General features: G+C 51.9%; 2 protein-coding genes across 2 annotated transcripts; both read left to right on the top strand.

Annotated features, from left to right (window-relative positions):
- The first annotated feature begins 206 nt into the window (after window positions 1-206).
- On the top strand, window positions 207-19,227 carry PSMD11 (proteasome 26S subunit, non-ATPase 11). The gene is made up of 14 exons (XM_064733803.1): window positions 207-404; window positions 1,797-1,898; window positions 7,259-7,383; window positions 9,463-9,534; window positions 9,830-9,887; window positions 12,075-12,269; window positions 13,460-13,604; window positions 13,836-13,896; window positions 15,269-15,331; window positions 16,267-16,392; window positions 16,871-16,906; window positions 18,111-18,162; window positions 18,702-18,844; window positions 18,961-19,227. Exons 1-13 carry the CDS (start codon window positions 242-244, stop codon window positions 18,842-18,844), a joined length of 1,341 nt encoding a protein of 446 aa, XP_064589873.1. The 5' UTR covers window positions 207-241; the 3' UTR covers window positions 18,961-19,227.
- Window positions 19,228-22,861: 3,634 nt separating this feature from the next.
- On the top strand, window positions 22,862-25,220 carry CDK5R1 (cyclin dependent kinase 5 regulatory subunit 1). Its single transcript, XM_064733882.1, has one exon. The coding sequence runs from the start codon at window positions 22,935-22,937 to the stop codon at window positions 23,826-23,828; it is 894 nt and encodes a 297-aa protein (XP_064589952.1). The 5' UTR covers window positions 22,862-22,934; the 3' UTR covers window positions 23,829-25,220.
- Window positions 25,221-25,348: the final 128 nt, after the last annotated feature.

A 25,348-nucleotide genomic window follows, 5' to 3' on the forward strand; every position in this document is an offset into this window, starting at 1 on the left:
GGGCGCAGACCCCACCCCAATCCCCGCCCCTTTACGTCACCGCCTGAGCTCCGAGCTCTCCCTTCGCCCCTTTCAAGCCACGCCCCCACAGATGCCGAAACAGCGCATCAGGCCACGCCCCAACGGACACCACGCCCCTTGCATCTGCGCAGGCGCAGTTCAGTAAACCCTCCTCCCAGCCCCGCCCCTCCGCACTCCCTGCTCGTTCCGCCGCCCGACCGACGGGACTGCAGTTCCCAGCATGCCGCGCGCGCGGAAGGGGCGTGGCCGCGGCGCCGCTTCCGTGCTGGCGGCGAGGCGGAGGAGCGGCAAGATGGCGGCGGCGGCGGTGCTGGAGCTGCAGCGCGCGCAGTCCCTGCTCTCCACCGACCGCGAGGCCTCCATCGGCATCCTACACTCCATCGGTGAGCGCCGGCCCGCCGCCCGCGCCGCCCGCGCCCCGCCGCCGCCCGCGCCGCGCCGAGCCCCGCGCCGCCGCCGCTGCTGACTCACCGTGCGCGCCGGGCGGGAGCGCGGCCTGGGCCCGGCCCCGCCGCGCTGCCCCGCGCCGGGACGGCACCGGCGGCGGCCCCCGCGCGTGGGGGCACGGGCTGCAGAGCTGTCGGTGCGGCGGCGGGGCCGCTGCCCGCTGCGTGCCCGCGGAGCCGCTCGGAGGAGCCCCGGAGCCGGGCCGGCCGCTCCTCCCCGTCCCGCTGGAATGAACGCGGCGGCCCGGGAGCCCCGATCGGACCGTGGCGGTGCCGGTAGCGCTGGGTGTCGGGGCGGTTCGGGGCGCGGTGTCGCGGCCCGGTCCCGCCGTGTCCTAGGCCGGGAGCCTCCGATGTTTCCGCCGGTGCCGCGACCGGAGCAGCTCCCTCGGGGTTCGCTTGTCCCAGCCCGGGGAGCGCTCGGTGCTTTGGGCTGCGGGCACCGCGCGGGGCTGGGGGTGCTCGGTGTGCTTGGTCCTGGTGACCTCTACGGGGATGTCACCCCCGTTGTCCCCTCTCCGTGTCGGGGAAGTTTCCGAGTGTCCCCGGTGCTGCCCGTCTCTCAGAGCTCCGTTTGTTTGTTTGTCCCGCCGTGTTTTGCTCCTCTCCGGGTCGGACTCAGCCCCTGGTGTGGGTGGCAGCGTCAGGAGTGGCCCTGGCAGTGTCGCTGTGATGTTTTCCTCCTTCAGAGCGAGGTTCTTTCACTTTTGGTGGGGAATTGGAGCGGTGAGAGCCGCAGCTGCAGTTCCCAGAGCCGGGTTTGGTTTGGTTTGTGTGGAGTTGGAGCAGCTCCCTGTGCTGGGGGTGGTGGCAGGGAGGGATGGATAACTCACATGGAGCTGGGGCTGTGCTGCTGCCTGTCACTTGTCCCTTTATCTGCCTCGGAGCAGAGGGTGGTGGAACTGCCAGGACACCAGGGTGGGGAGGGCTGTACCCACCTCACTTTGCTTGTGCATGGGATCTCAGTTTAATACACAAAGCAGCAACAGCAGCAACCCCAGAGTAGAGCATCAAACCCCAGAAATGTCATTAAATGTCTCTTGTGCTCTGGTGTGTGGTGCTGGCTCTGAGTGACACAAGCTGAGATTGTTCAAACCTGGAGCTGGAGTGAGCAGAGGGATCTGTGGGCTGATAAATCATCTGTGTAGCACTGACAGAGCTCTCCAAACTTCCCTGCTCTGGATTGAAACTTCCCAGAGCTCTTGGGCCAGGCTGAGCTCCCTGTTGGAGCAGGTCCTGCTCAGGGCACACACCCAGGAGCTGAGCAGCAGGGATGGTTTCCACCTCCAACACCACTCAAGGCAACTCTCCTGCTCTTTCTCTCCCCAGTGAAACGTGATGTCCAGGAAAACGATGAGGAAGCAGTGCAAGTCAAAGAGCAGAGCATCCTGGAGCTGGGGTCACTGCTGGCCAAGACTGGGCAGGCAGAAGGTGAGCCTGAAATCAGGAGTTGGGGTAACAGGCAGGAGATCCTGCCTGAGTAAGGATTTATCTCCTTGCTTAGTGGGATAGCTGGAAAAACAGCTTTTGGCAGGAAATGTTCTCTCAGAGACAGGACAGAAACTAAAAACCAAATAAAAAACATCAATATTAATCTGCTGTTGCTTGGCCCAGTGTTCCAAACAGTTCAGTCTGTGGCCTTTGATGTGGGGCTGTTTCAGTGTGGGTGACTGAAGTTTTGCTGAGTTCTGTTTGAGATGAGAGGTGTCTCCTGCTTGGTTTCAAATGGCAAAGTTTGTCCCATGAAATATTTCTCACCAGCATCTCTCACAATCCATTGATTTATCTGCTGGCCATGACATCAGCACCCCTGTCCAGCTCTGCAGGGGACAGTCCCTCTATTGTGAGAGTGTCAGGGGGCAGGGATGGAGTTGAGTTCTCTGTTCAGTGATGATTTGGAGTCTGTTGGTGTCTCCTCAAGGCAGCCCTTGGTTGTTTTGCACTCAGCAGTTTGGGGCTGTGTGTTTTCCTGGAGCACTTTAGGACACTGTGTCTGTGCCCAGAGTGTTCTGTGGAAATGTTTCCTGTGGGGTGGGGAAAGCACCCAGCAGCAGGTTCAGTCCCACTGCAAGGGACACCAGAGCAGCTCATGGAAAGTTCCTGAGGGCTCAGCCAAAGCTCCAGGTCACAGTTTGTGTCTATTGTGCAATGTCCCTTGGTGTCCCACTGGGAAACTCCTGCTGGGCTGGGCATTCCAGCCCTGTCCCACTGTGGGTGACTGGTCCTTGTCACCTCACTCAGGTGATTCCTCTGATTCCTGCTGCTTTTGGGGTCTCTGGGGACAAACAAACCCCTCAGATGAGCTCAGGGCTTTCCTGAGGAAGCTGCTGTGCCAGTGCCCTTCCTGGCTGAGGTCAGGAGCTCTGTGGTGTCTGTGCTGTGCCAGTGCCCTTTGCACCCTGCTCTTTGCTCAGCAGAGATCACCAAACGTGGCTGCAGCAGGGCAGATGTGTGTGTTTGGGTAAAAAGGGGAAATCAGAGTTTCTCCAGGTCACTGTGGATGTGCTGCTGGTGAGGGCAGAGTTCTTGTGGCCTCCTCAGCACTGCAGGGTTGAGTTTGAGCTGAAGTTTGGCACAAGGATAAAGAGCTCCAGGGTTTTCCCAGAGGGTGGTGATTGATGGATTTATTTTCTTTCAAGGGGAAGGCTGAGGAATTGAAAGTAACACTGTTAACTCATCAGACTCAGGGCTGTGAGGTGGCAAACATGGAATGTATTTGTGGTCTGTTAAAGGCACCAATAACTGCAGTGTGTTCTGGAGGGAAGGAAATGGACCTAGAGCCATTTGTGTGCCGCTCAGAGGGAGACCAGCAGGACCTGGAGGTGTTTTCTGGAGTTGTGGGGATGAAGGACAGGGCACCCTGGCTTAGGGTCACCTTTCTGGGTAGGAGTGACAGGTCAGGGGCAGCAGCACCATCACAGGTACAGCTGCCCCCAGAGCCCCAGTGCTGGGCTCACACTGGGGTTTCATCCTGTGCCTTTCACTGCACAGGGTTTGGTTTTAGCCGGTGGAATTTCTTGGACAGGTTTGAGGGGTTCCAGTGCCCAAAGAGGTGGTGGCTGCACTGTCCCTGGAAGTGGATAAATTAAGTTCTGTTTGTTCTAAATCTGCACTTTGGGATGTTTAGAAACCTTTCAGTGCCTTAATGGGCTGCAGGAGCTGGAGATGGACTTGGGCAGGACCCAGGGAATGGTTCCCAGTACCAGAGGGCAGGGATGGATGGGATATTGGGAATCAGGAATTGTTCCCTGGCAGGGTGGGCAGGCCCTGGAATAGAATTCCCAGAGCAGCTGGGGCTGTCCCTGGATCCCTGGCAGTGTCCAAGGCCAGGCTGGAGCCCCCTGGGGCAGTGGAAGTGTCCCTGCCATGGCAGGGGTGGCACTGGATGGGCTTTAAGATCCCTTCCAACCCAAACCATTCTGTGACTCTACTGAGCTGCAGCCTTTGTTTACAAAAATAACAATGATACAAGTGACCCCCTTCAATCCTTATTCTTTATCAAGCAGATAAAATTGTAGATTGATTACTAAACTTGTAGATTGGTTACTTTTCTTTGTGACAGTTCCAGATTTTTATAGCATTTCACAGAGCTGTAGGGTTGGAATATCTGGGTTGGGAATTTGGATGTGTGCAGTGGTAGCTGGTGGATGCACTTCCCTGAGGATGAGCTGCAGGCTTCATTTTCCAGAGCTGCTGCTGCTCATCACTCCTGCAGAGCTGTCAATCCCACCCCTCTACCAGGCATTGCATTTTCTTTAGAAAAATCAAACCCTAAAAATAGTTGATGGTTACGTTGGTAGGAGAGAGAAATTTCTGTGGGAACTTTGAGGCTGCCTGGCTGAACGTGGAGTGTGCAGAATGCACAGCTGCATTCCAGCTGTTGGCTTGGGCTCTGCTTTCTGAGGAGCTCTGGGGCTCATCAGTGGGATGCTAAACAGTGCAGTGTGTTCCACTGGAGTTTTCCTTCTTTGTTCTGCAGTTCCTGTGGGAAAGAGTGAGTTGGGCACTGATCCCACTGGTCCTGAGGAGCTGGGGGAGGCAGGGATGCACAGGAGGAGGGTTCCTGGTGCTGCTTGGGAGCTGCTGGATCTTGGAGAGCCTCAATGAAATCCAGAGCCCACCTTTCCCAGCTCCCAGCAGATGCTGGAGAGGAGCTCTGTGCACAGCTGATGTGTTGGGTTGTGCTTGTTTGTGTTTCTTTGCTGTGTGTGAGACCAAAGCATTTGCCTTGCATTAAAATAATTGGGATTTGCATCCAGGACTTGTACTGGAGGTTAAATAAACCCCAGACTGGTGGTGTGGGGAAAGCCATGGAGCAGCAGGTTCCTTGTGAGTGCAGATTGCCTGCAGCTTGCAGTCTGAGGTGTGGAAGCAGCCCTACCTTAAGTGTAGAAAAATCTGCTTATTTATGCTGTGGCAGAGAGAAAATGAGACTTTTCTGGGAACAGCTGTGGCACAGAGCACCCTGTGGTGTTCTTGTGAATCTGGGGGCTTTGCTGGGCTCTGGGTTTGTGCTTTGCTGGGTCTGGGGGCTTTGCTGGGCTCTGGGTTTGTGCTTTGCTGGGCTCTGGGTTTGTGCTTTGCTGGGTCTGGGGGCTTTGCTGGGCTCTGGGTTTGTGCTTTGCTGGGTCTGGGGGCTTTGCTGGCTCTGGGTTTGTGCTTTGCTGGGCTCTGGGGGCTTTGCTGGGCTCAGGATCTCCTGCTTTGCATTCTGAGAAGTAAAGCTGAGGATCACACTTGAGTTCTGTTTGCTCTAAATCTGTTCTAAATTGGATGTTTAGAAATCTTCCAGTGCCTTAACAGGTTCCTGGAGCTGGAGAGGGACTTGGGCATGACTTGGGAATGGCTCCCAGTGCCAGAGGGCAGGGATGGATGGGATATTGGGAATGAGGAGTTGTTCCCTGGGAGGGTGGGCAGGCCCTGGAATAGAATTCCCAGAGCAGCTGGGGCTGCCCCTGCATCCCTGGCAGTGCCCAAGGCCAGGCTGGGCAGGGTTTGGAGCCCCCTGGGGCAGTGGAAGTGTCCCTGCCATGGCAGGGGTGGCACTGGGTGGGCTTTGAGGTCCCTTCCAACCCAAACCATTTTGGGATTCTGTGATCACTGTGAGTGATTGGAAAAAGTGAATTCTGCATCTTAAGGGTGTGATAAATGAGGTTTATCAGGCTTGATTAAACTTCAAGTAAACAGGTTAAAAATCAAAAACATGAAAAATTTGTAGATATTAATGAGATGTTGTTATAACAATTAGCATTAGCATTCTTTTGCATTACTGCTAAATGAAATACAGAGGAACCCTTGTTTACATTTGTTTTTATTGGAATCCTTCCAACCTGAAATTCTCCTGATACTCCTCCATATACTAATTGAAATAAAATTAGACTAATCTCTTATTTTAGTTTTGATTCAGTACCAGTTTGGTGTAGAAGATTTCTGAATTAGTCATTGCCAGCTTTGTTTTGATTTTGCCTTTCTGTGCAACCTTGTAAACACAGTAGTGTGAGATCCACCTGATATTTGGGTGAGAGTGGGAAATCTGGGGCAGGGAGAGCTGTGGTTTCAGTGTGCAGACCTGGTGCTGATGAGTCAGCACTGAACCCTGCCCCTGCAGGATCATCTTCCCAAACTGGGAGCAGGACCTCCCCAAAAGCACGTGGTGTTTGTTGTAGGAGACTTTTCCCTTGTGCTCTGCACGTCCAGCATTCCCTGGTGCCTCTGAGGGCTGGAGCTGCCACATTCCTCTGCTCTCTGCTATCACAGCTTCAGTGTTTCTCCATTAAAATAAAGACATTTCCTTTTTCCACCTCTTATAAATGTGAATTAATGAGGAGACTTAGAAAAGAAATGTAGTTAAGGGAAATCAGAGCTGAGCAGATAAAGGTGGATTTGGAGTGTTAAGGAATGTGATTTTCCAGTGGTGGAGCACAAGGTGGATCCTGTCACAGACATCTTTTATGAAAAATCCTTTCTTTAGGATTTTTCCTCCTGAGAAGCTGAGAGGCCTCAGGAACAAGATGTAAACATTGGTTATTTGTTTACATTTAACAGTAAATGCTGTGGAATGCTCTGGTGGATCTGTGATTGGCCTGTGTTGGTTGTTTCTAATTAATGGCCAATCCAAGTGAGCTAGCTCAGAGAGTCTGAGCCACAAACCTTTGTTATCATTCTTTCTTCTTCTATTCTTAGCCAGCCTTCTGATGAAATCCTTTCTTCTGTTCTTTTAGTATAGTTTTAATGTAATGTAGATCATAAAATAATAAATCAAGCCTTCTGAAACATGGAGTCAGATCCTCACCTCTTCCCTCATCCTCAGACCCCTGTGAACTGTGAACACGGTCACAGGATCCAAATCCTGGGCTTGGCTAGGTGGGGCAGATTAAAGCATGAAACTGTGAGTTAATAAAAACACACCTAAATGATAAACTCCCTCCCTGATTTTATAGAAAAATCTCGGAGCATTTAACAAATCCTTGCATTTTAAAGGTGAGGCAGTTACAGCGGGGGGAGCTGCAGTGGCAGGCAGTGCTGGGCTGAGCCTGCAGCCCCTGTGCAGCCCCTGTTTGCTCCAGGGCTCCCTGCAGGTGGCATTTGTCACTCTGCCCTGTGGGTGAAGCTGAAAAACCACCTGGGAAGGGTTTTCTGTGACAAATCCCCACCTGGGAAAGGTTTTCTGTGACAAATCCCCACCTGGGAACCTTTGATGTGACAAATCCTGGTCCATGCCATGTGTGGCTGCTCCACTGGGCTCAGCTCTTGGCTAGGGGGGTTCATCTGATGTTTTGGGGTTTTTACAGAGCTGGGAGGACTCCTGAAGTACGTGAGGCCCTTCCTGAACTCCATCAGCAAGGCCAAGGCTGCTCGCCTGGTGCGCTCCCTGCTCGACCTCTTCCTGGACATGGAGGCAGCCACAGGACAGGAGGTGAGGCTGCAGCACCAGGCTGTTCCTCAAAAGCCTGCAACACCATGATCTGACCTAGTTTGCTTCTCACTGAAGAATTATTCATGGCAGGAAAAGCAGGGTTTTAATGCATTTGGATGTGTTTTATAAATAAAACATCAGATAATTGAATTTATAACTATGTTTTTTCCTGCAGGTTTCTCCCTGCTGCAGTTTGGGAGTGATTCCCACCATGGGCATTTGTCTTAGATTCTTCTTGCTTCCTCAAGTTGAGGTTTAGATTTGATATTAGGGAAAATTCCTTTGCTGAATGGGTTGTTCAGCCCTGGTCCCTAGAAGGATTTCAAAGCCCTGTGGAGGTGGCACTTGGGGACATGGGTCAGTGGTAGCCTTGGCAGTGCTGGGGGAATAGTTGGACCCTGATCATCTCATCAGCTCCATAGGATACAGTTGTCTTAGTTTTTTCTTTTTTATCCCCCAATTGCTGGGTTTTTGGGAGCAGGATAAGAACAGGAGCACCTTGGGAGGTGGCACAGGAGGGGTCTGAGCAGCAGGCTGGGGACAAAACCCTCCTGAAATCTCACTCTGGGACTGGCAGACTGCAGGCTGGAGAGGTTCTGCCATGCTGAGGGGCAGGTGACGTTCTCATTAGCCAAAATTAGCCAAATTGGAACTGTCAGGTAACCCAGGCAATGTCCCTTGTTTGCTGCTCAGTCCTTGTGGGTGAGGAATGGTGACAGAATATTTCCCCTCTCTTTCTTTAACTGATGAGCTCAGGGGAAATGGGGTGGGATGTTCAGGTGAGAAGGGAGAACTCCCGAAAGTGTCAGGAGAAAATGAGCAGCTGCTTTTCTCAGGGTAATTTGGTGTGAAGGACAACGTTCAAATGCAGTTGCAGAGGAACAGGTTGGAGTAATGGTGATGGAAATAATAAAAGTTCAGTAAAAATTGTAATTTTAGAGAATATTCTGAAGCCAAACTCAAAACCTTAAGGAAAGATGACATCAACCTGGGGCAGGTGACATTCTCATTAGCCAAATTAGCACAAAATTAGCCAAAATTAGCCAAATTGGAATTGTCATCCTCTAGTGCAGTTTACCCAGGCAATGTCCCTTGTTTGCTGCTCACTCCTTGTGGCTTGTGGGTAAGAAATGGTGGCAGAATATTTCCCCTCTCTTTCTTTAACTGATGAGCTCAGGGGAAATGGGTTGGGATGTTCAGGTGAGAAGGGAAAACTCCCAAAAGTGTCAGGAGAAAATGAGCAGCTGCAGGCTTTTCTCAGGGTAATTTGGTGTGAAGGACAACGTTCAAATGCAGTTGCAGAGGAGGAACAGGTTGGAGTAATGGTGATGGAAATAATAAAAAGTCAGTAAAAATTGTAATTTTAGAGAATATTCTGAAGGCAGACCCAAAACCTGAAGGAAAGATGACATCAACCTGTGAGATCCTTGATGCAGCAACCTCAAATCCTTTCAGAATGTTCTCCTTCCTCAGGGTAGCTCACATCCAGAGTGCTCCCAGGAGCCCAGTAAAGCAGTGAAATCGGAGATTTCTCCAGCTCCTAATGCTCCTGCTATCACCCTGTAATAAATTGAGACTTCATAATGGCTTTTCATAAAATGTTCATGTTTAATAAGCAGTGAGGAGGAGCTGACAAGGCCTGCAGGGCTGAGCTGCAATCCAGAGGTTTTGGGAAGAGCAGTTCCTGAGCCTGGCACCACAGGATGACTTACTGTGTGTTATGGGCCAGATAAAATAAAATAATATCTGAGCAGTTCTGCTTTATCCATCAAAGGAATCTCAGCCTGAAAAAGATGGGAAGATTCTGAGTTTCTTTGCTGTGCTTTGAAATGGTGGAGGAGGCCCCCAAAGCAGAGCCCAGCACCTCTGCTGCTTTATAACCATTTCTTGATCTATCTAGGCCCTAAAGCACATGAAATTTATTTTTCTTTATTGGAAATACATGATGACTGTGGGTTTAAACTCTGGGAGAGCTTTACTGCCTACCCCAAATGCCTTTGGTGTCATTGGGAGCCATTTGGGGTGGGCACTGACAAAGAAAATGTCTAATTTGACTTATTTCTTTCTGCTCCCTTCAAGGTTGACCTGTGTTTAGAGTGTATTGAATGGGCCAAATCAGAGAAAAGGACTTTCCTACGTCAGGCTCTGGAGGTAGGTGCCACATCCTAAACATATGGAGCAGCATCATCCCCTTGGCACATTGAATACCTGGAAAACTATAACACTTGTGTGCTGTTCACATCTTTCTCTGTGTCAGGGGAGGGCATTAATGACACTGAAATTCTCTTTAAAAATTCAGTGTTTTACTCCTTGTGCAGGAGGCCTTGCATGACTGCACCACACAATGTGACAAATACACATTAAAGTAGTGAAATTTGTGCAGAGAAGAATACAAAAGTTCATTTCACAAAACAAATGTGTTCTGGTTTCCTTTTCTGTTCTCCAGGCCAGGCTGGTCTCTCTCTACTTTGACACCAAGAGGTACCAAGAAGCTCTGCAGCTAGGTGAGGCTCCCACTAGGTGGTGGTAAATCTTTGCTTTTCATTCACTCCTGCCAAGGAAAGCCAGCACCTGTCTCCCATTCCTTGAGAGGTTTTGCAGGATTTGGGTGTTAATTCCTCAGTGCTGGTGCAGTTCTGGCACATTTTGCTGTAGCTGGGTGATGACAGCTCTTAGAGTGTCTTTGTTCTCTGTTTCACCATCCTCACCCATCTCTCCTGTGCCCAAGGCCAGTCTGGGGGGGCTTGGAGCAGCCTGCGAGGTGTCCCTGCCCATTTTTGAGCTTTAAGGTCCCTTCCATCCCAACCCACTCTGGCATTCTGTGATTTGTTCATTGCAGATAATTTTGGGAGCTGTATCTAGCTGAAAGCCACAGGTTTGGCTCTTGCTAGAGTATTCTGCTGTGGCCACAGAGGCTGAAAGAGCTTTTTTCCAATTTGCTCAAATACAGCCCCAGTAAAACCAGGAAATGGCAAAACCTCTGTGGGTGTCTTTAGGGAGGCTTTAAGGATTTGTCCCTGCACCACCCAAGGGATGGAAATGAACCAGTGAACTCCTGCTCTGCCCCAAAGCAGAGTCAAGCAGGACCTCTGCAGCTCCCCTGGTGCTTTTAAAATGCTCATTTTGCAAATGCCTGCAGTGCTGCAAGTGAGGCTTAAGCAGTAATTGAGATTGAAGGTTCAAGTGAGGCTTAAGCTGTCTGAGGGGTGTTGGCACAGCCTGAACTGCTCACCTGGAACCCAGACCTTCTTAAACTGCATGGTGGCACGAGCCTGTGTCACATCCAGAATCCCCTGGGTGACGTTTGTCTCGTTAGAATATTGAGGTCATGGAATTCAGGATGGAATTTGAACTTATTTGCAGAGGGATAGGTAATGAACTTGGGTTTAAACTGACCAGAGGCCACACTCCAAAGCTGTGCTTAATTAATTTAACCCCTTGGCTGGTGGTGGGACAGCCTGGGGAGTTGGGAAGTCCCTCTGGGGCAGGCTCTGTGCCCTGTCAGGATGTCAGTGCTGTGCACAGCATTCCTGTGTGCTGAGGAGGTGCCCATGGGGAGTAGGTGCAGGCAGGGTCTCTCAGGGATGTTTCCAGGCAGAATCCATTTGTTTCTGGCCAGTTCAGCAGTTTCAGCTCTGGTTATCAGCTCCTGAGCACAGCAAGGGAGGAGGAGGAGGATTTTAGGAGACAAGTTTCCTCTAGGATTGCTCATTCATTACAAAGCTGTGATGTGGCAGCTTGTCCTGACATTTCTTAGGCTAAATCTGACCTGCAGATGTCCTGTGTGAAATCATTCCTTCCTCATCCCACGTCCTCAGGAGTTTCTTGATAGGGCTCCACGCTGCCAAGGGGGCACTTGTGCAGCAGAGGGAAATGCCAGGGTGCCCATCCCAGCTGCCCATCCCCTCCTGGGCACTGTGCTGCCCACACCCCACACCTCTGCCACAAAACTGCTTCATCCTCCTGCTGTGCATTCCCACTGTGCCCCCATTATTCCCTCTCCCTTGCTTTTCCTTGGAAGGACAGGTTGTGTGAGCCTCAGGTCCCTCTCTGAAAGCCCTGGTGCTGGGGGAGGGGGGGTGGCTGTAGCCATGATATTTTCTGAAAAATCCTTTCCTGAGGATATTTTTTTTCTCCTGAGAAGCTGAGAGGCCTCAGGAACAAAATGTAAACAATGGTTATCTGCTGCTGTGGAATGCAACAGGTGCATCTGGGATTGGTCTCATGTGGTTGTTTCTAATTAATGGCCAATCACAGTCAGCTGGCTTGGACTCTCTGTCTGAGACAGAAGCCTTTGTTATCATTCCTTCCTTTTCTATTCTTAGCCAGCCTTCTGATGAAATCCTTTCTTCTATTATTTTAGTATAGTTTTAATATAATATATATCATAAAATAATAAATCAGCCTTGTGAAACATGGAGTCAGATCCTCATCTCTTCCCTCACCCTCAGACCCCTGTGAGCACCGTCACAGATGGCCCCTGGAGAGGCTTTGGGTGGATGTTTTGTGGGTGCTGATGCAGAGCAGCTCACAGTTCTGTCCCTCCCTGACAGCCCTGGCTGCTGGGGCAGGGTGGGTGCCCCTGGAGAGGCTTTGGGTGGATGTTTTTGGATGTTTTGTGGATGTTTTTGGATATTTTGTGGGTGCTGATGATGCAGAGCAGCTCACGTGCTGTCCTTGCCCTCTGCCAGGCTCCCAGCTGCTCAGGGAGTTGAAGAAGATGGATGACAAGGCACTGCTGGTGGAGGTGCAGCTCCTAGAGAGCAAGACTTACCATGCCCTGAGCAATCTGCCAAAAGCAAGAGCAGCCTTAACCTCGGCCAGGACTACAGCCAATGCCATCTACTGTCCCCCCAAGCTGCAGGCAGCACTGGACATGCAGTCAGGTGAGGCCTCCAGGACCAGGACAGCACCCAGCACTGTCCTGACACATCATTTATCTGATATTTGTGTTTTCTGAGGGAATCATGGGAAGTGGTTCTTGCTGGGGCTGTCACATTCACATTTTCTGAAAAAATCCCTTCAGCCAGGATTTTTCTCCTGGGAAGCTGAAAAATCTCAGAAAAAAAATGAAAACAATAATTATTTCATTTGCTCCTCCTCTGTTTTGCTCATGTGGGATGTGTTTGGAGATTGTTTACCCACAGGTGATTGTTTCATTGCATTCTGCTGTGAGTTGTTTTCACTCTTTGGCCAATCAGGGCCAAGCTGTGTTGGGACTCTGAAAAGAGTCACAAGTTTTCATTATATTACATAATATTAATATAATAATAATACAATATAACATTAATATAATAGAATATAATATATTGTAGCAATAATATAATATGATATGATATAATATAATATAATATAATATAATATAATATAATATAATATGATATAGTATAGTATAATATAGTATAGTATAATATAACGTTATATAATATAACATAGCATTAATATAACACTATATGTCATTAATATAACACTATATAGCATTGATATATTAATATAGTCTTATTATATTAATATATTAATATAATATTATTATATTGATGCTATCTTTTTTAACATTCTGCAAGTATCCTTTCTGTATTCTTTAGTATAGTTTAGCATTCATTAATATAATACGGTATAATAAAATAATAAATGAGCCTTCAAGAACGTGGAGTCACATTCATCATTCCTTCCTGCCATGGGGGACCCAAATACAGGAGTGGGGCCTCAGGATATCACCAGTTCTGCCTCAGGTGACATCAGCTTTGTTCCTGACCCTTTCCAGGCCAGTTTTGGAAGCTGCCAGTGGTGGAGGGTCCATGAGCTCCCCAGGCACTGCAGTTCCAGCCCCACTCTGTGCTCCTGGCCCGTTACACATTGTTCCTGTCCCAGTTTGCAGGCACTCACCTGAAGTGCCCCAAGCTTGTCTGGCTAAAAATGTCCTTGTGAGAGAGGCTGTGGATTTTCTTCTCATAGACATGAGGGGCACAGGAGGAAAGGTTTCTCTTCACTGAAATCAGAGATAAAACAAAAACAACCAAATTGTTGTGTCCTGTCCCAGCCATGCTCAGAATTAACCTGTTTGTGCCTCTCCCAGGTATTATCCATGCAGCAGAAGAGAAGGACTGGAAAACAGCCTATTCATATTTTTATGAGGCATTTGAGGGCAATGATTCAATTGACAACCCCAAAGCCATCACTGCTCTGAAATACATGCTGCTGTGCAAAATCATGCTCAACAGGTAGGTGCCAGCTGGTTCTGGGAAGAATTCTGCCTGTATTTCCAGGGGAAAGGCTTTTTGTTGAACTCATGGGTTCAAGCATGTCTTTGTCACCTGATCAGTGCTCCTGGATTTGGGCTGTAGTTCTTTGCTGTCAGTTGGGGATTTTTGGGGTGCTCTGGGGTTTAAGCTGACCATGTTCCTGTATGAATCCTGTGTATAATTGCTCTGCTCCCTCCCCTGTGTCTGCAGCCCAGAAGATGTGCAAGCATTGGTGAGTGGGAAGCTTGCTCTGCGGTATGCAGGAAGACAGGTACAGAAATTTAACCCTTTCTATCTTCCCCTTACCTCAATGCTGCCTCAATCTTCCTGTCAAACACTTTGCTCTTGTCATACCAACATAGCCATCACTCCTGAGTGTCCTGAGCAAGATCCAGACCTGATTAAATTACCAGAAGTCAGTTGCCTTCACAGTGATTTTCACAACCAGAGAATTTGGGCTGCTCGCTTCATTTTCCCTGTTTTTCTCCTTTTCTGTATCAGCTACAAACTGCCTGATGCCACCAGCTCCTTGTCTCCCTGCTCTCAGTGCTTAAATCTGAGTTGCTGCTTTTCTTTCATTGTAGCCAGTGCTGAGGATCCACTGCTGGCAGTGCAGCTCAGGCAGCCAGGGAGGTGTGAAATTCCCTGCTTGTTCTGCCAGGCTGGGAAAACCACCCTCAAATTCAATTTTTAGAAGGTGCCAGGGGCTGTGCCAGGCTGGGATCCTGCTGCCCTCAGGGGCTGAGCTCAGCCTGGGCTTTGCTGTGACGCAGGAGCTGCTGCTCCCCTCCCACAGGGGATTGGGAATTAGCAGAGCTCAGAGGTCTGACGTGGGGATATCCCTGGTGGATCAGGAGGGGCAGCCCCAATCCTGCCTCGTCCCTCTGCCCTGAGTGGCAGCTGAGGCTCCTCCCCAGAGCAGGGGATCCTGGCTGTGCTTTGGGCCAGCCCTGAGCAGCAATTCCTGCTGGGGGAGCAGGGGGAGAGCAGCCCTGGGGACAATCCTGAATATCCCCAGTGGGAAAGGACCACAGGGATCCAATCCAGCTCCTGGCTTTGCATGGGGCAGTCCCAGAAGATGGGGCAGTCCCAGAAGATGGGGCAGCAGAAGCCTGGGGTGCACCAGAGGCACCAGGCTGTCCTTGTCCTGTCCTCCCCACTCCTTGGGCTCTGCTCTGCTGTTCCCTGCTGGGATTACCATTCTGGGATGTAAATGGGCTTGTTTGGGGATGAGGTTTTGCTTAATTTCAGCAGTTCTGGGGTGTAGAGAAGGCTCACCCCTGATGCTGTCCATAGGAGCTGCTGCCCTGCCCTGTCACTCAGCTGTGCTGGAGGGCCCAACATGGCCACATTCATTAGCAAGTGCCAAAATGCCTTAAAAACAGCATCAAACTCACTCCCAACCTGCAGCTGGTGCTGTCAGGGTGCTTTGTCCCTCTGGAGATGTTTCAGGTCCTGTCCTGCAGCTGCCAGGCTTCTCCTCCCCTCAGCAGCTGCTCTCCCTCTGCCTGTGGCACTGACAAGGAACATTCCTGCTTTGTTGTTTGAGCACATTCCCAGGGTGCTGCATGCTTGGCATGTTCACCCTGAGAGGAGAACCCAGAAGGAAATAAATAACCTGCTCTGCTTCTCTTTCCCCACAGACAGAAGCACTAAAATGTGTGGCACAGGCCAGCAAGAACCGGTCGCTGGCAGATTTTGAAAAGGTGAGTCAGGGACACAGAGGATGGGCAAAAAGCAGGCAGAAATGCCAGGTTTGGAATGTTGGAGAAGCTGTTACATCCCACTGCAGGAAACCATGGAAACATTGATGGAATGCATCAAGAAATACCCCCCAACAATCAACTGGTTGCGTTTTCAGTGCGTGGGGAGTCAACTTGGTTGAACCCAGTTTTTTCCTTTTTTTCTTTCTTTTTTTTCTTCTTTTTTTCTTCCTTTTTCCTTCCTTTTTTTCTCTTCTTTCCTCTTTCTTTCCTCTTTCTTTCCTCTTTCTTTCCTCTTTCTTTCCTCTTTCTTTCCTCTTTCTTTCCTCTTTCTTTCCTCTTTCTTTCCTCTTTCTTTCCTCTTTCTTTCCTCTTTCTTTCTTTTCTTTCTTTCTTTCTCTTCTTTCTTTCCTCTTCTTTCTTTCCCTTCTTTCTTTCTTTCCTCTTTCTTCCCCTTCTTTCCTTTCTTCTTTCTTTCCTTCTTCTTTCTTTCCTCTTCTTTCTTTCCTTCTTTCTTTCTCTTCTTCTCTTTCTTTCCTCTTTCTTTCCTCTTTCTTTCCTCTTTCTTTCCTCTTTCTTTCCTCTTTCTTTCCTCTTTCTTTCCTCTTTCTTTCCTCTTTCTTTTTTTTCTTTCCTTTTTTTCTTTTTCTTTTTGGAGAGCCAAATCCAGGCAGTTTTCCTTTAGGTGCTGTCACTGTGATGTGTATCTCCCTACAATTTTCCCTGGTTTCAGCAGGAATGCTGCAGAGCTCAGGGAGAGCATTCCCACATCAGGGTCCTGTGGGTGGAGATACAGCAGAGGCTGCTGTGACCTGCTGGTTTTTATCTAAATTTGGGATTGGATCAGCCACGGGGCTGGGCTGGGAGGGGATCTCATCCTCAGAGGACCTTGGGGAGCTGTTGCTGTGCAATGATTTCCTCCTGCCCTGTCCCCACAGGCTCTGACAGACTACAAGGTGGAGCTCAGGGACGACCCCATCATAAACACTCACCTGGCCAAGCTCTATGATAATTTATTGGAACAGAACCTGATCAGAGTCATTGAACCCTTCTCCAGAGTACAGGTAAATGTTTCCAGCAGCACCTGGAGGGGCTGGACCCTCTGTTCCCATATGAACACTCCTTACTCTGAGCTGCTCAGCACTTTTAGAGCTCAGGGTTGTCATGTTAAAGCACAAGGAGGAGGCAGAGGGGACCTTTGGAGAGCCACATTCCAGTCATTGCCCTTTCCAGCTGATTCTCTCGTGCTCTCTGACTGGCTTTTAACCCTGAAGGTGGCAGCATTTGGCTTTGAAGGCCTCTGTGCCATAGTCTTGGAGAAGAGATTCCACCTTTCAGAGTGAAATGGCTTTAGGGTCCAGTCCATCTTAGTTAAAAGATGTGAAACCTGAAGGACCTGAAGCTGCAGAGTGGAGAAAACCACTGGGAATATTTAGGCCAAAGCATTTCCAGGCCCTTGAGCAGGTCCATGGAAGAGCCCCAAACCTCTTTGTGTGTCCAAATTGCAGCTGAAGATTAACTGAATGTTGGTCTTTCTTATAGATTGAACACATATCCAGCCTCATCAAGCTCTCAAAGGTAAGAACCTCACCAGAAATCAGTGCCAGTGTTCAGAGGAGTTGGGCTGAAATGGCATTTGTCAGAACATGAAGGGTGACAGATGAGATCCACAGCATTTCCAGGCAAATCTCACCCTTGGGAGCTAAACTCTGACCCAGGCAGCTCCTGGAGGCATTGAGGCTTCCTGTGCTCCAGACTTTGCTGTGCTGTTCCCTTCCCCCATGGGTTTTATTCTTGCTCTTTATTGGAGACAGATTTTCCTCTGCTCTGTTGTGACCAGCCCAGTGTTCCCCCATGCCCTGTGTTTAATCCCCTGAGTGCCCCCAGGGGAACCTTCCTGAGACCCTTAAAGATGCAGGATCCAGCTAATCAGCCTGCAGTGGCATTAGGGATGTGTCTGTCACACTGGCCGTGCAGTCAGTGCTTCACAGATAATCCCAGACAGATTCAGTTTTAGGGGAATCCACTGTAATCCCGGCCAGCTGCACCCCAGGGCTGCTGTCTTGTGCTGGCATTAAGGGCAGAGCTTGGGGAGTGAGCTGAGCTCAGCCTTTGTGCTCACAGAATCACTGAATCATTCAGGCTGGAAAAGAGAGATCATTGAGTTCATTGAGATGTTCCCCCAGCACTGCCAAAGCCACCCATGTCCCCAAGTGCCACATCCACAAATGTGTTAAATCAGAGATTTCACCTCTGCCCTGGGCTGGACAATGAAGAAATTTTCCCTAATATCCAACCTAGACCTCCCCTGGCACACAGCCTGTTCCCTGACTAGTTCATGGTGTTTAACACATCCTTAATTTAGGATATTCAGGATATAAAAATAGGATATAAAAAAATTCAGACTGAAAGCTGCTCTGTGCCCCTGTGCCTCCTGTGGCCCTTCCTGCTGCTGGGCAGGAGCTCTGCTGGGTGGATTAAATAAAACTTGGCCAAACTCTTGTCTAAATCCTTGCTGAACTGAGTGAGAAAGTTCCAGAACCCCCACAGGTGTGCAGTGACAGCTACAGTGTCACCTGTGGGCCAGGGGACACCCTGCTGCTCCCTCATTAACAGCTGCTCCCTAATTTCCTGAGGCATCTGCAGCAGGTGGAGATGTCCAAGCCAGGCTCAGGGAGGAGCAGCTGCTCCTGTCCCACCAGGGCTGTCAAGTGTGCAGCAGCAAAATTCACGTGGTTTTATGTGTTCTGGGAGACTTTTAATTTTTCTGTTTCAATTCCAGGCTGAGGTAGAAAGGAAACTGTCACAGATGATCTTGGACAAGAAGTTTCATGGTGAGTTCATCCCTCAGCTCTGACTGCCCTGTGTTTGTGCAAGCTGTGGCTGGCTGTTTGTGTCCAGAACATTCTGTGGGCTGCTGTGGCGTGGCTGCTGCCCCAGTAACCCCTCAGATAACCAGCTGTCCCCTCGGTCCTGTTGTCCCCTTGGTCCTGTGGTCCCTGATGTGGCTGAGCCAGGGGAGTGCCAGGGAGCAGCACAGGGCACTGTGAGGGCACAGAGCCCGCCTGGCACCTGGGCACAGCTGCAGGAAAAAGCAGCTGTGCTGAGCCTTCCTGCTGGGCACAGGGAAGGCAGGGAGGTGGTAGGGGATGGCAGCAATGCTCACCTCCTGGATGGCTCCTCTGGGATGTGGCTTTTTCTGGGAATGCTAAAGCAATCCTGCCCAAAATCAGCCAGCCCAGCCCAACACGTGAGCCCTTCCCAAACCCTGCACAGCCCCTGCAGATGTTCCTGGGGTAGATCTCTAATTCCTGCTGCCTGCAAGCTGTGACCCATGGAGCATCCCAGAGCTCAGAGCTGCTTGTGCCCACAGGAATCCTTGACCAGGGCGAGGGCGTCCTGATCATCTTCGACGAACCCCCCGTAGACAAAACTTACGAGGCCGCCCTCGAGACCATTCAGAACATGAGCAAAGTAGTGGATTCGCTCTACAACAAAGCCAAGAAGTTGACATAGGTGAGTGGGGGCTCCCTGGGGGCTGCAGAGCTCTGGGGTCACTGCTGAGCCCTGCCATGTCCCCGAGCCTCGTCCCCTCTCCTGTCGAGTGACGTGGCTCTGTTTTCTCTTTGCAGAGTTGAATTTGCTAGCTGTCATTTGGAGAGTGTGTGTGACAGGAGAGTGAAACCTTTGGGAAAATGTTAGGAGACTTTTTTTTTTTCTTCTTTGTTCTACTTTTCGCTCGGAAAGTTTTTAAACTTCCTCATCCGGTGCATCTTGTATTCCAGACGATGCGTGTTCCAGTTTCCATGTAATCTTTACTGGCCGAACTTTGTATCTGGGGGGGGAATATTGTTTCAACAAAGAGGGTATTCTAAATAAAAGGAAAAAGGCTTACACTACCTAAACATGTGCTTTCCACTTCCTGAGGGACGGCAGAGTTCAGCAGGGACAGCGTTTTGTTACCAGTAGGTGCCCAAATCCACTTGGTCTCATCTCCTCCGGCCCGAAATCGGAGACGTGCTGGCGGTGTGTGAGCAGCCAACTCGATTCCATTTGTACTGAACCAAACAACCCCAAAATGTACAGACAGACTGCTGGTTTCTTTTCCATCCTCAAGGCCTGCGACCCCCTGGAAGCAGCAGCAGCAGCAGCTCCGCGATGATTTTGCTGCGGGCTGGAGGGGCCGGCGCAGCTCTCCCTGGAGCCTGACTTTGCATGCTCTTGTTCAAGATAGATTTCAATGTTCCCTCCCTCCCCACCTGCGCCGTAGGAGGAGCAGGTGGCCATGGGCGGGCTCCAGCCGTGCCTGTGAGCTCTGGGTCCCCACTGAGGTGGGACAGCCCCATTGGGAGCTCCCTCCTCGGTCCCAAAGCCCTGGGGGTGGATGGAGCGTGGTGTGTTCCAGCATGTTCCATTTTCTGGTGAGGTTTCCAGTAAGTTTTAATGCCATTTGGGCAGTGTAAGCTTCTGCATCTCTGTCCTGCTCATCTTTATTTTTTTTCTTTCCCCTCTGTCTCTATTTCCCTCTCCACCTTTTTCTTACAAAATTTATATTTTGTAAAAGGATTCTGTTTTATCAGGAAATATTTTGCCTTCATGCTGACTCTTAGACTGGCTGATTTTTTCCCCTTTTCTGTTCACATTTTGACCTCTCCAACCTTTCACTTTATTTTATTTTATTATTCTTAATTTCCATCTCCTCCAGTCAGTCGCTGTTTGGGTTTTTGGCACCATCAATATCAAATGTACAAACGGTTCTTGCTAACCAACACCAGGTATATCTGATGTTCAGATGAGTTCCAATAAAGAATTTTTTTTTCAAAAACCTTTGTCTCCTGTCTTCAGCCACCAGGGCTGATCCTGGGCTGGGTGCAGGAAGGGTGGGCTCATCCCTCACGAGAGCATCCTTGGGGACCATGTTTTGGAGACACCAGATGGGAATGTTTGAGTTGGCATCACAAAAGATTTATGGATTGTGACATGACCCTGGCACAACAAGTTCTAGTGCACTGAATGTATAATAATAATTATTATTATGGTGGAAAATAATGGATTTAATGTCCTCTCACCCCTCCAGCCTTTCCTGATCATGCCCTTTTGCTGTGTTGGAGTCTCACACTGTACCAGGCCAGGCCCAGATTCCTCAAAAGGCTGGGGAGGAGGTTTAGGGTGTCTTTGATACAACATCTTGAATTTTTATAGCTGAAACTCCTGAGACATCAGGTGGTGCAGGAAAGAAACCAGAAAATGTGGTGGGTTTCACTCTGCTCTTACATCTCAGGCAGAAGAGAGGTGCATTTCTAGTTTCTAAAAAAAGGAAAATAATTCGTTTTTTAACACTGATTAGTAAGATTCTTCTCCAAACATCTCTGTCCTGTTCACTGTGATGCCCCTGAAGTGGCATTTTCCCCAAGGATGTGTCATTTGGATGGGATTTGCTGAATTAGCTGCTGATTGTGGGTGAATGAAAGGAAATCCATTCATGGGGTGGAGATGGATGAGGAGTCACAGAATCCGGGAGAGCTTGGGTTGGATGTCACCTAAACCAGCACCCAGTGCCACCCCTGCCATGGCAGGGTCACCTCCCACTGTCCCTGGGGGCTCCAACCATATCCAGCCTGGCCTTGGGCACTGCCAGGATGGGCCATCCATGGAATAACCTGTGCCAGGGCCTGCCCACCCTCACAGGGAACAATTCCTGCTCAATATCCCACCCAACCCTGCCCTCCTGCAGCTTCTGTCCTGTGTGTCCCTGCTGGGGATGGTGTCCTGCTCCAGCTGCCGTCCCCCAGTGGGGACAGAGCTGATCCTGACCCCACAGGTGACAATGTGACCAGGCTGGCAGGGCCCTGTGCTCGGGGCTGAGGGGACCTGACCAGGATGATGCAGCAGGGCTGTGGTGACACCAGCTTTGGTGCCCTGTATGGGATTAGGGGGTTTGGTGACACATCAGTCCCTGGAATTGCCTTTGGAACAACGGGGTTTTCTGAGGCGCCTCTAAGCGTGTTAAAATTAGGGCCAAACCCCCTCAAATTGTACAGCCTGGTTTTAAACCCTTTTGGCTTAAACTTCATAAAGCTGAATTTAAAAGATGGCAATTGCTGTGTGGATCTCTGGGGGATGCTTTAATGGACAAAGGGAATTCTCAGTGACAGCAGTGCCCAGGCTGGGCTGTCACTGCCCCCGTGGTTTGGAGAGGAGAGAGCCTGGACCACTTCCCAAAAACAGGCTCCATAGTGGCTTAAAATGTGTTCTGATGGTCAGGCAGGGTTTTGGGGACAGTTCTGTCCTCACGGCAGATTTTGGGGGTTTTTTTTGAGATTTCCCTGCTGCGGGAATGCCATTGTCAGCCGCGGGTCCAGGGCAGGGCATAAATGGGTGTAAATGAATATAAATTAATTTGGGTCATTAGCGCCGGACCGGGACGTGCCCGAGCTTCCCTCGGTGCCGGGCTCCGCTCTCCGCGGCCGGAGCGGGCCCGGCAGCCGCGGTGGCGGCGGAGCGGCCTCTGAGTGTCGCTGCAGTCACGGAGAGCCCGGCGGGGCCGCGGCTGCCGGTGCCTCCCCCCGGAGCCGGGGCTGCTCCGGTATCGGCGGGAATGGGATCCGCAGTGGGAATGGGATCCTGGTACCAGCGGGAATGGGATCCCTGTCACAGTGGGAATGGGATCTCGGTACCACAGTGGGAATGGGATCCCAGTGTCGGATCCTGGTACCAGCGGGAATGGGATTCCCGTCCGGGCAAGGGGCGCTGGGCTGGGCCGGGCGGTGGCTCCAAGCAGAGCCGTGGGACCCGGGGGGTTCGGGAGATGCAGGCGCGTTCCCCAAACCCGGCCCGGCCTCAGAACGCGGTACCGGGCATTTCATTGCCCCGGTACCTTCGCTCCCCGGCCCGGAGCTGGGGAGGCCCCGCCGGGCGGGCAAAGAGCGGCCAGGGCAGCGCGGGGTGCGGGGCCCGGGTGCGAATCCGGGGTGCGGCTCGGGATGTCGGTGGAGAAGCGTTTTAAATCTGAATTTTAGGATTTTTAAAAAATTATTTTCGTTTCTTTTTATTCTTTTCCCTTCCGTGTCGTGCCCGGCCCTGCCTGGGGGCTCGGCGGCTCCGCGGGCTCTGCGACCTCCGGGACCCCAACGCGGAGCCGGACCGGGGGCGGGGCTAGGGCCGTGAGGGGCGGGGCATCCGTCATTCATAAACAGTGGAAGGCGGGGCCTGGTTTATGTGGGCGTGGCTTAGCGTGACACGGGCGGGCACGAACCATTGAAGGCAATGAGGGGGCGGGGCACCGTCGGCTGTCACCGTGCGGGGGCGGGACCTGGTCAGCTGGGGGCGTGGCCATCGGCATCTGTTGTCGCGGAGGGGGCGTGGCCTCGGCTGCCGCGGCGGGCGCACGTGTCGGCGAGGGGCGGGGCGGCGGGCGCGCGCACTGCGCCGGCGGGAGCGCGCGCGGCGCGGGGCGGGTCCGGGCGCGGCGCTGAGCGGCGGCGGCGGCGGCGGCGGCGGCGGAGCAGCGAGAGCGGGGCCGGCCGGGCCGGGCCGGGCCGGGGCCGGGGCCGGGGCCGGGGCGGGCGGCGGGGGCCCGCCGTGCGCCCGCCGGGCGGCCGGCGCCATGGGCACGGTGCTGTCGCTGTCGCCGAGCTACCGGAAGGCCCCGCTGTTCGAGGAGGGGGCGGCCACGGTGGGGCACTACACGGCGGTGCAGAACAGCAAGAACGCGAAGGAGAAGGGCCTGAAGCGGCACTCGCTGATCTCCGTGCTGCCCTGGAAGCGCATCGCCGCCGTCTCCGCCAAGAAGAAGAGCTCCAAGAAGGTGCAGCCCAACGGCGGCTACCAGAGCAACGTGACCCACCTCAACAACGAGAACCTGAAGAAATCGCTCTCCTGCGCCAACCTCGCCACCTTCGCCCCCCCGCCGCCCCCCGCCGCCGCCGCCGCCGCCCTCGCCTCGGCGCAGAAGGCGCCCCCGGCCGCGCCCGCCGCCGCCGCCGCCACCCCGCGCCGGGTCGTGGTGCAGGCGTCCACCAGCGAGCTGCTGCGCTGCCTCGGCGAGTTCCTGTGCCGCCGCTGCTACCGCCTGAAGCACCTCTCGCCCACCGACCCCGTGCTCTGGCTGCGCTCCGTGGACCGCTCGCTGCTGCTGCAGGGCTGGCAGGACCAGGGCTTCATCACGCCGGCCAACGTGGTCTTCCTCTACATGCTGTGCCGGGACGTCATCTCGGCCGAGGTGGCCAGCGACCACGAACTGCAGGCAGTGCTGCTCACCTGCCTGTACCTCTCCTACTCCTACATGGGCAACGAGATCTCGTACCCGCTGAAGCCCTTCCTGGTGGAGAGCTGTAAGGAGGCCTTCTGGGACCGCTGCCTCTCCATCATCGACCTCATGAGCCCCAAGATGCTGCAGGTCAACGCCGACCCGCACTACTTCACGCAGGTCTTCGCCGACCTCAAGAAGGAGAGCGGCTCCGAGGAGAAGGGCCGGCTGCTCATCGGCCTCGACCGGTGAGCGCCCGCCGCCCCCCGGAACCGCTCCCGGGGGGATTTGCCCGGCGGGGAAGGGCGGGAGCCGCCGCCTCCCCATCCCGGGGGGCACACGGGGGGTTCGGCCGCCGCCGGACCGGAGCGCAGAGCCCCGGTTCCCTCCCGCGCCGCCGCTTTGCAGCCGCCGCTTTGCCCTCCCCGTGCTGCGGGCCCGGGGATGCTGCGGCTCCGCCATGGATTGATCTCAGCGGTTCATGGATGGGGGGGATGACGAGAATCCCTTCCCCAGCCGATATCCCCCGGGAGCGGAGCGGGGCTCCGCCGGTCACCGCATCACCGAGACAGAGCCCAGGTAGGGGGAAAAAATTTTAAAAAAAAGGAGAATAATTCCTGTAAAGGCTCCAGCGCAGGCGGCTGAACCGGCCCGGTCGGGACTCACCGGGACAGAGACGCGGGCACGGCCCGGGGACCCCCCCACCCCCCTTTCCTCCCTCATCTCCCCCTCCCCTTTATTTATTTTCTTTGAAGAGACTCGAATTCCCGAGCGGGTCCGGGTGACGGGAATCACCGCTACTGTTCATGAGATCAATGTGAAATGTCTTGTTCCCATCGTGCACTGGTCATGAGTATTGTGTAAAGGATCTACTTGAGTGTGCAAGCAAGGGGAGCCGCCACATGCTGCTATATGAATTCTTCTAGAACAAACCCAACGAACTGCAAACCTGCGGGGGGGAAAGAGAAAAAAAAAAACAACCCTTCTTTCTTCTGTCATTGTTGCTTTTCCAGTGGTATTGCGCATGCAAACAGGAGCATTTTGTGTCTTCGGGATAAAAAAAAAAGGAAAAAACGCATAAAAAAATAATAATCAAAAGAAAAACCTTAACGAGAGATGGCTGTAAAATTACACCCATGCACAAAGACCCGCCACCACCCCGACACCGCAGTCTCGAGCCGGTATTCCCGTATCAGGCCTGGGGACTGAGACCTTCTCTTTGGGTTTTATCGTTTTCTTTTCTCCGTGTGCTCAGTTCTAGTTTAGTTCTGGTCCATCGGGCGTTAAACTGGCGAACAAGAGGGAGAAATAACGTGCCATTTATTTTTATTTTTGATTTTTCACTTGAAGCTCTTCATGGCTGTACATTGGACCCTGCTAATGATACATGTGTACGTACGTTTTTTTAGTGCAATCTCTTCTGTAGATCTTTGTTGACCAAATTGGTGGGTATTGTTACTTATTAATTTATATTTGTCTCATTTTTGTATGTATGTGTATAGTGTGTTTGTAAGTATGTGTGGTTTATAACCCGACCGACTGTGTCATGGGGCTCAGTGTGCCTGTAATTTAATCCCCTCCCCTTATTTTTATTTATTTTTGTACTGTGCTGATTAAATAAAAATGCACTGACCATCCATTACACGGCAGCGGCTCGTGGCCGAGTCTTTTCTGCGCTCGCAGCCCTCGGAGGTTGGATTTGTGTTGACGACAGAGATTTAACGCAGCCGCCGCTTTAATCGCGTTACCGGGGTCACCCCGTGGTGGGAGAG

Source organism: Zonotrichia leucophrys, chromosome 27, assembly GCF_028769735.1.
Source record: "Zonotrichia leucophrys gambelii isolate GWCS_2022_RI chromosome 27, RI_Zleu_2.0, whole genome shotgun sequence".
Lineage (NCBI taxonomy): Eukaryota > Metazoa > Chordata > Aves > Passeriformes > Passerellidae > Zonotrichia > Zonotrichia leucophrys.

Bases quoted from the DNA above. Each gene is read 5' to 3' on its own strand.
- PSMD11 (XM_064733803.1), top strand. From the start codon at position 242: ATGCCGCGCGCGCGGAAGGGGCGTGGCCGCGGCGCCGCTTCCGTGCTG. The intron at 9,888-12,074 runs GTGAGGCTCCCA...GCCCTCTGCCAG, and splicing joins CCAAGAAGCTCTGCAGCTAG to GCTCCCAGCTGCTCAGGGAG. The intron at 12,270-13,459 runs GTGAGGCCTCCA...TGCCTCTCCCAG, and splicing joins AGCACTGGACATGCAGTCAG to GTATTATCCATGCAGCAGAA.
- CDK5R1 (XM_064733882.1), top strand. From the start codon at position 22,935: ATGGGCACGGTGCTGTCGCTGTCGCCGAGCTACCGGAAGGCCCCGCTG.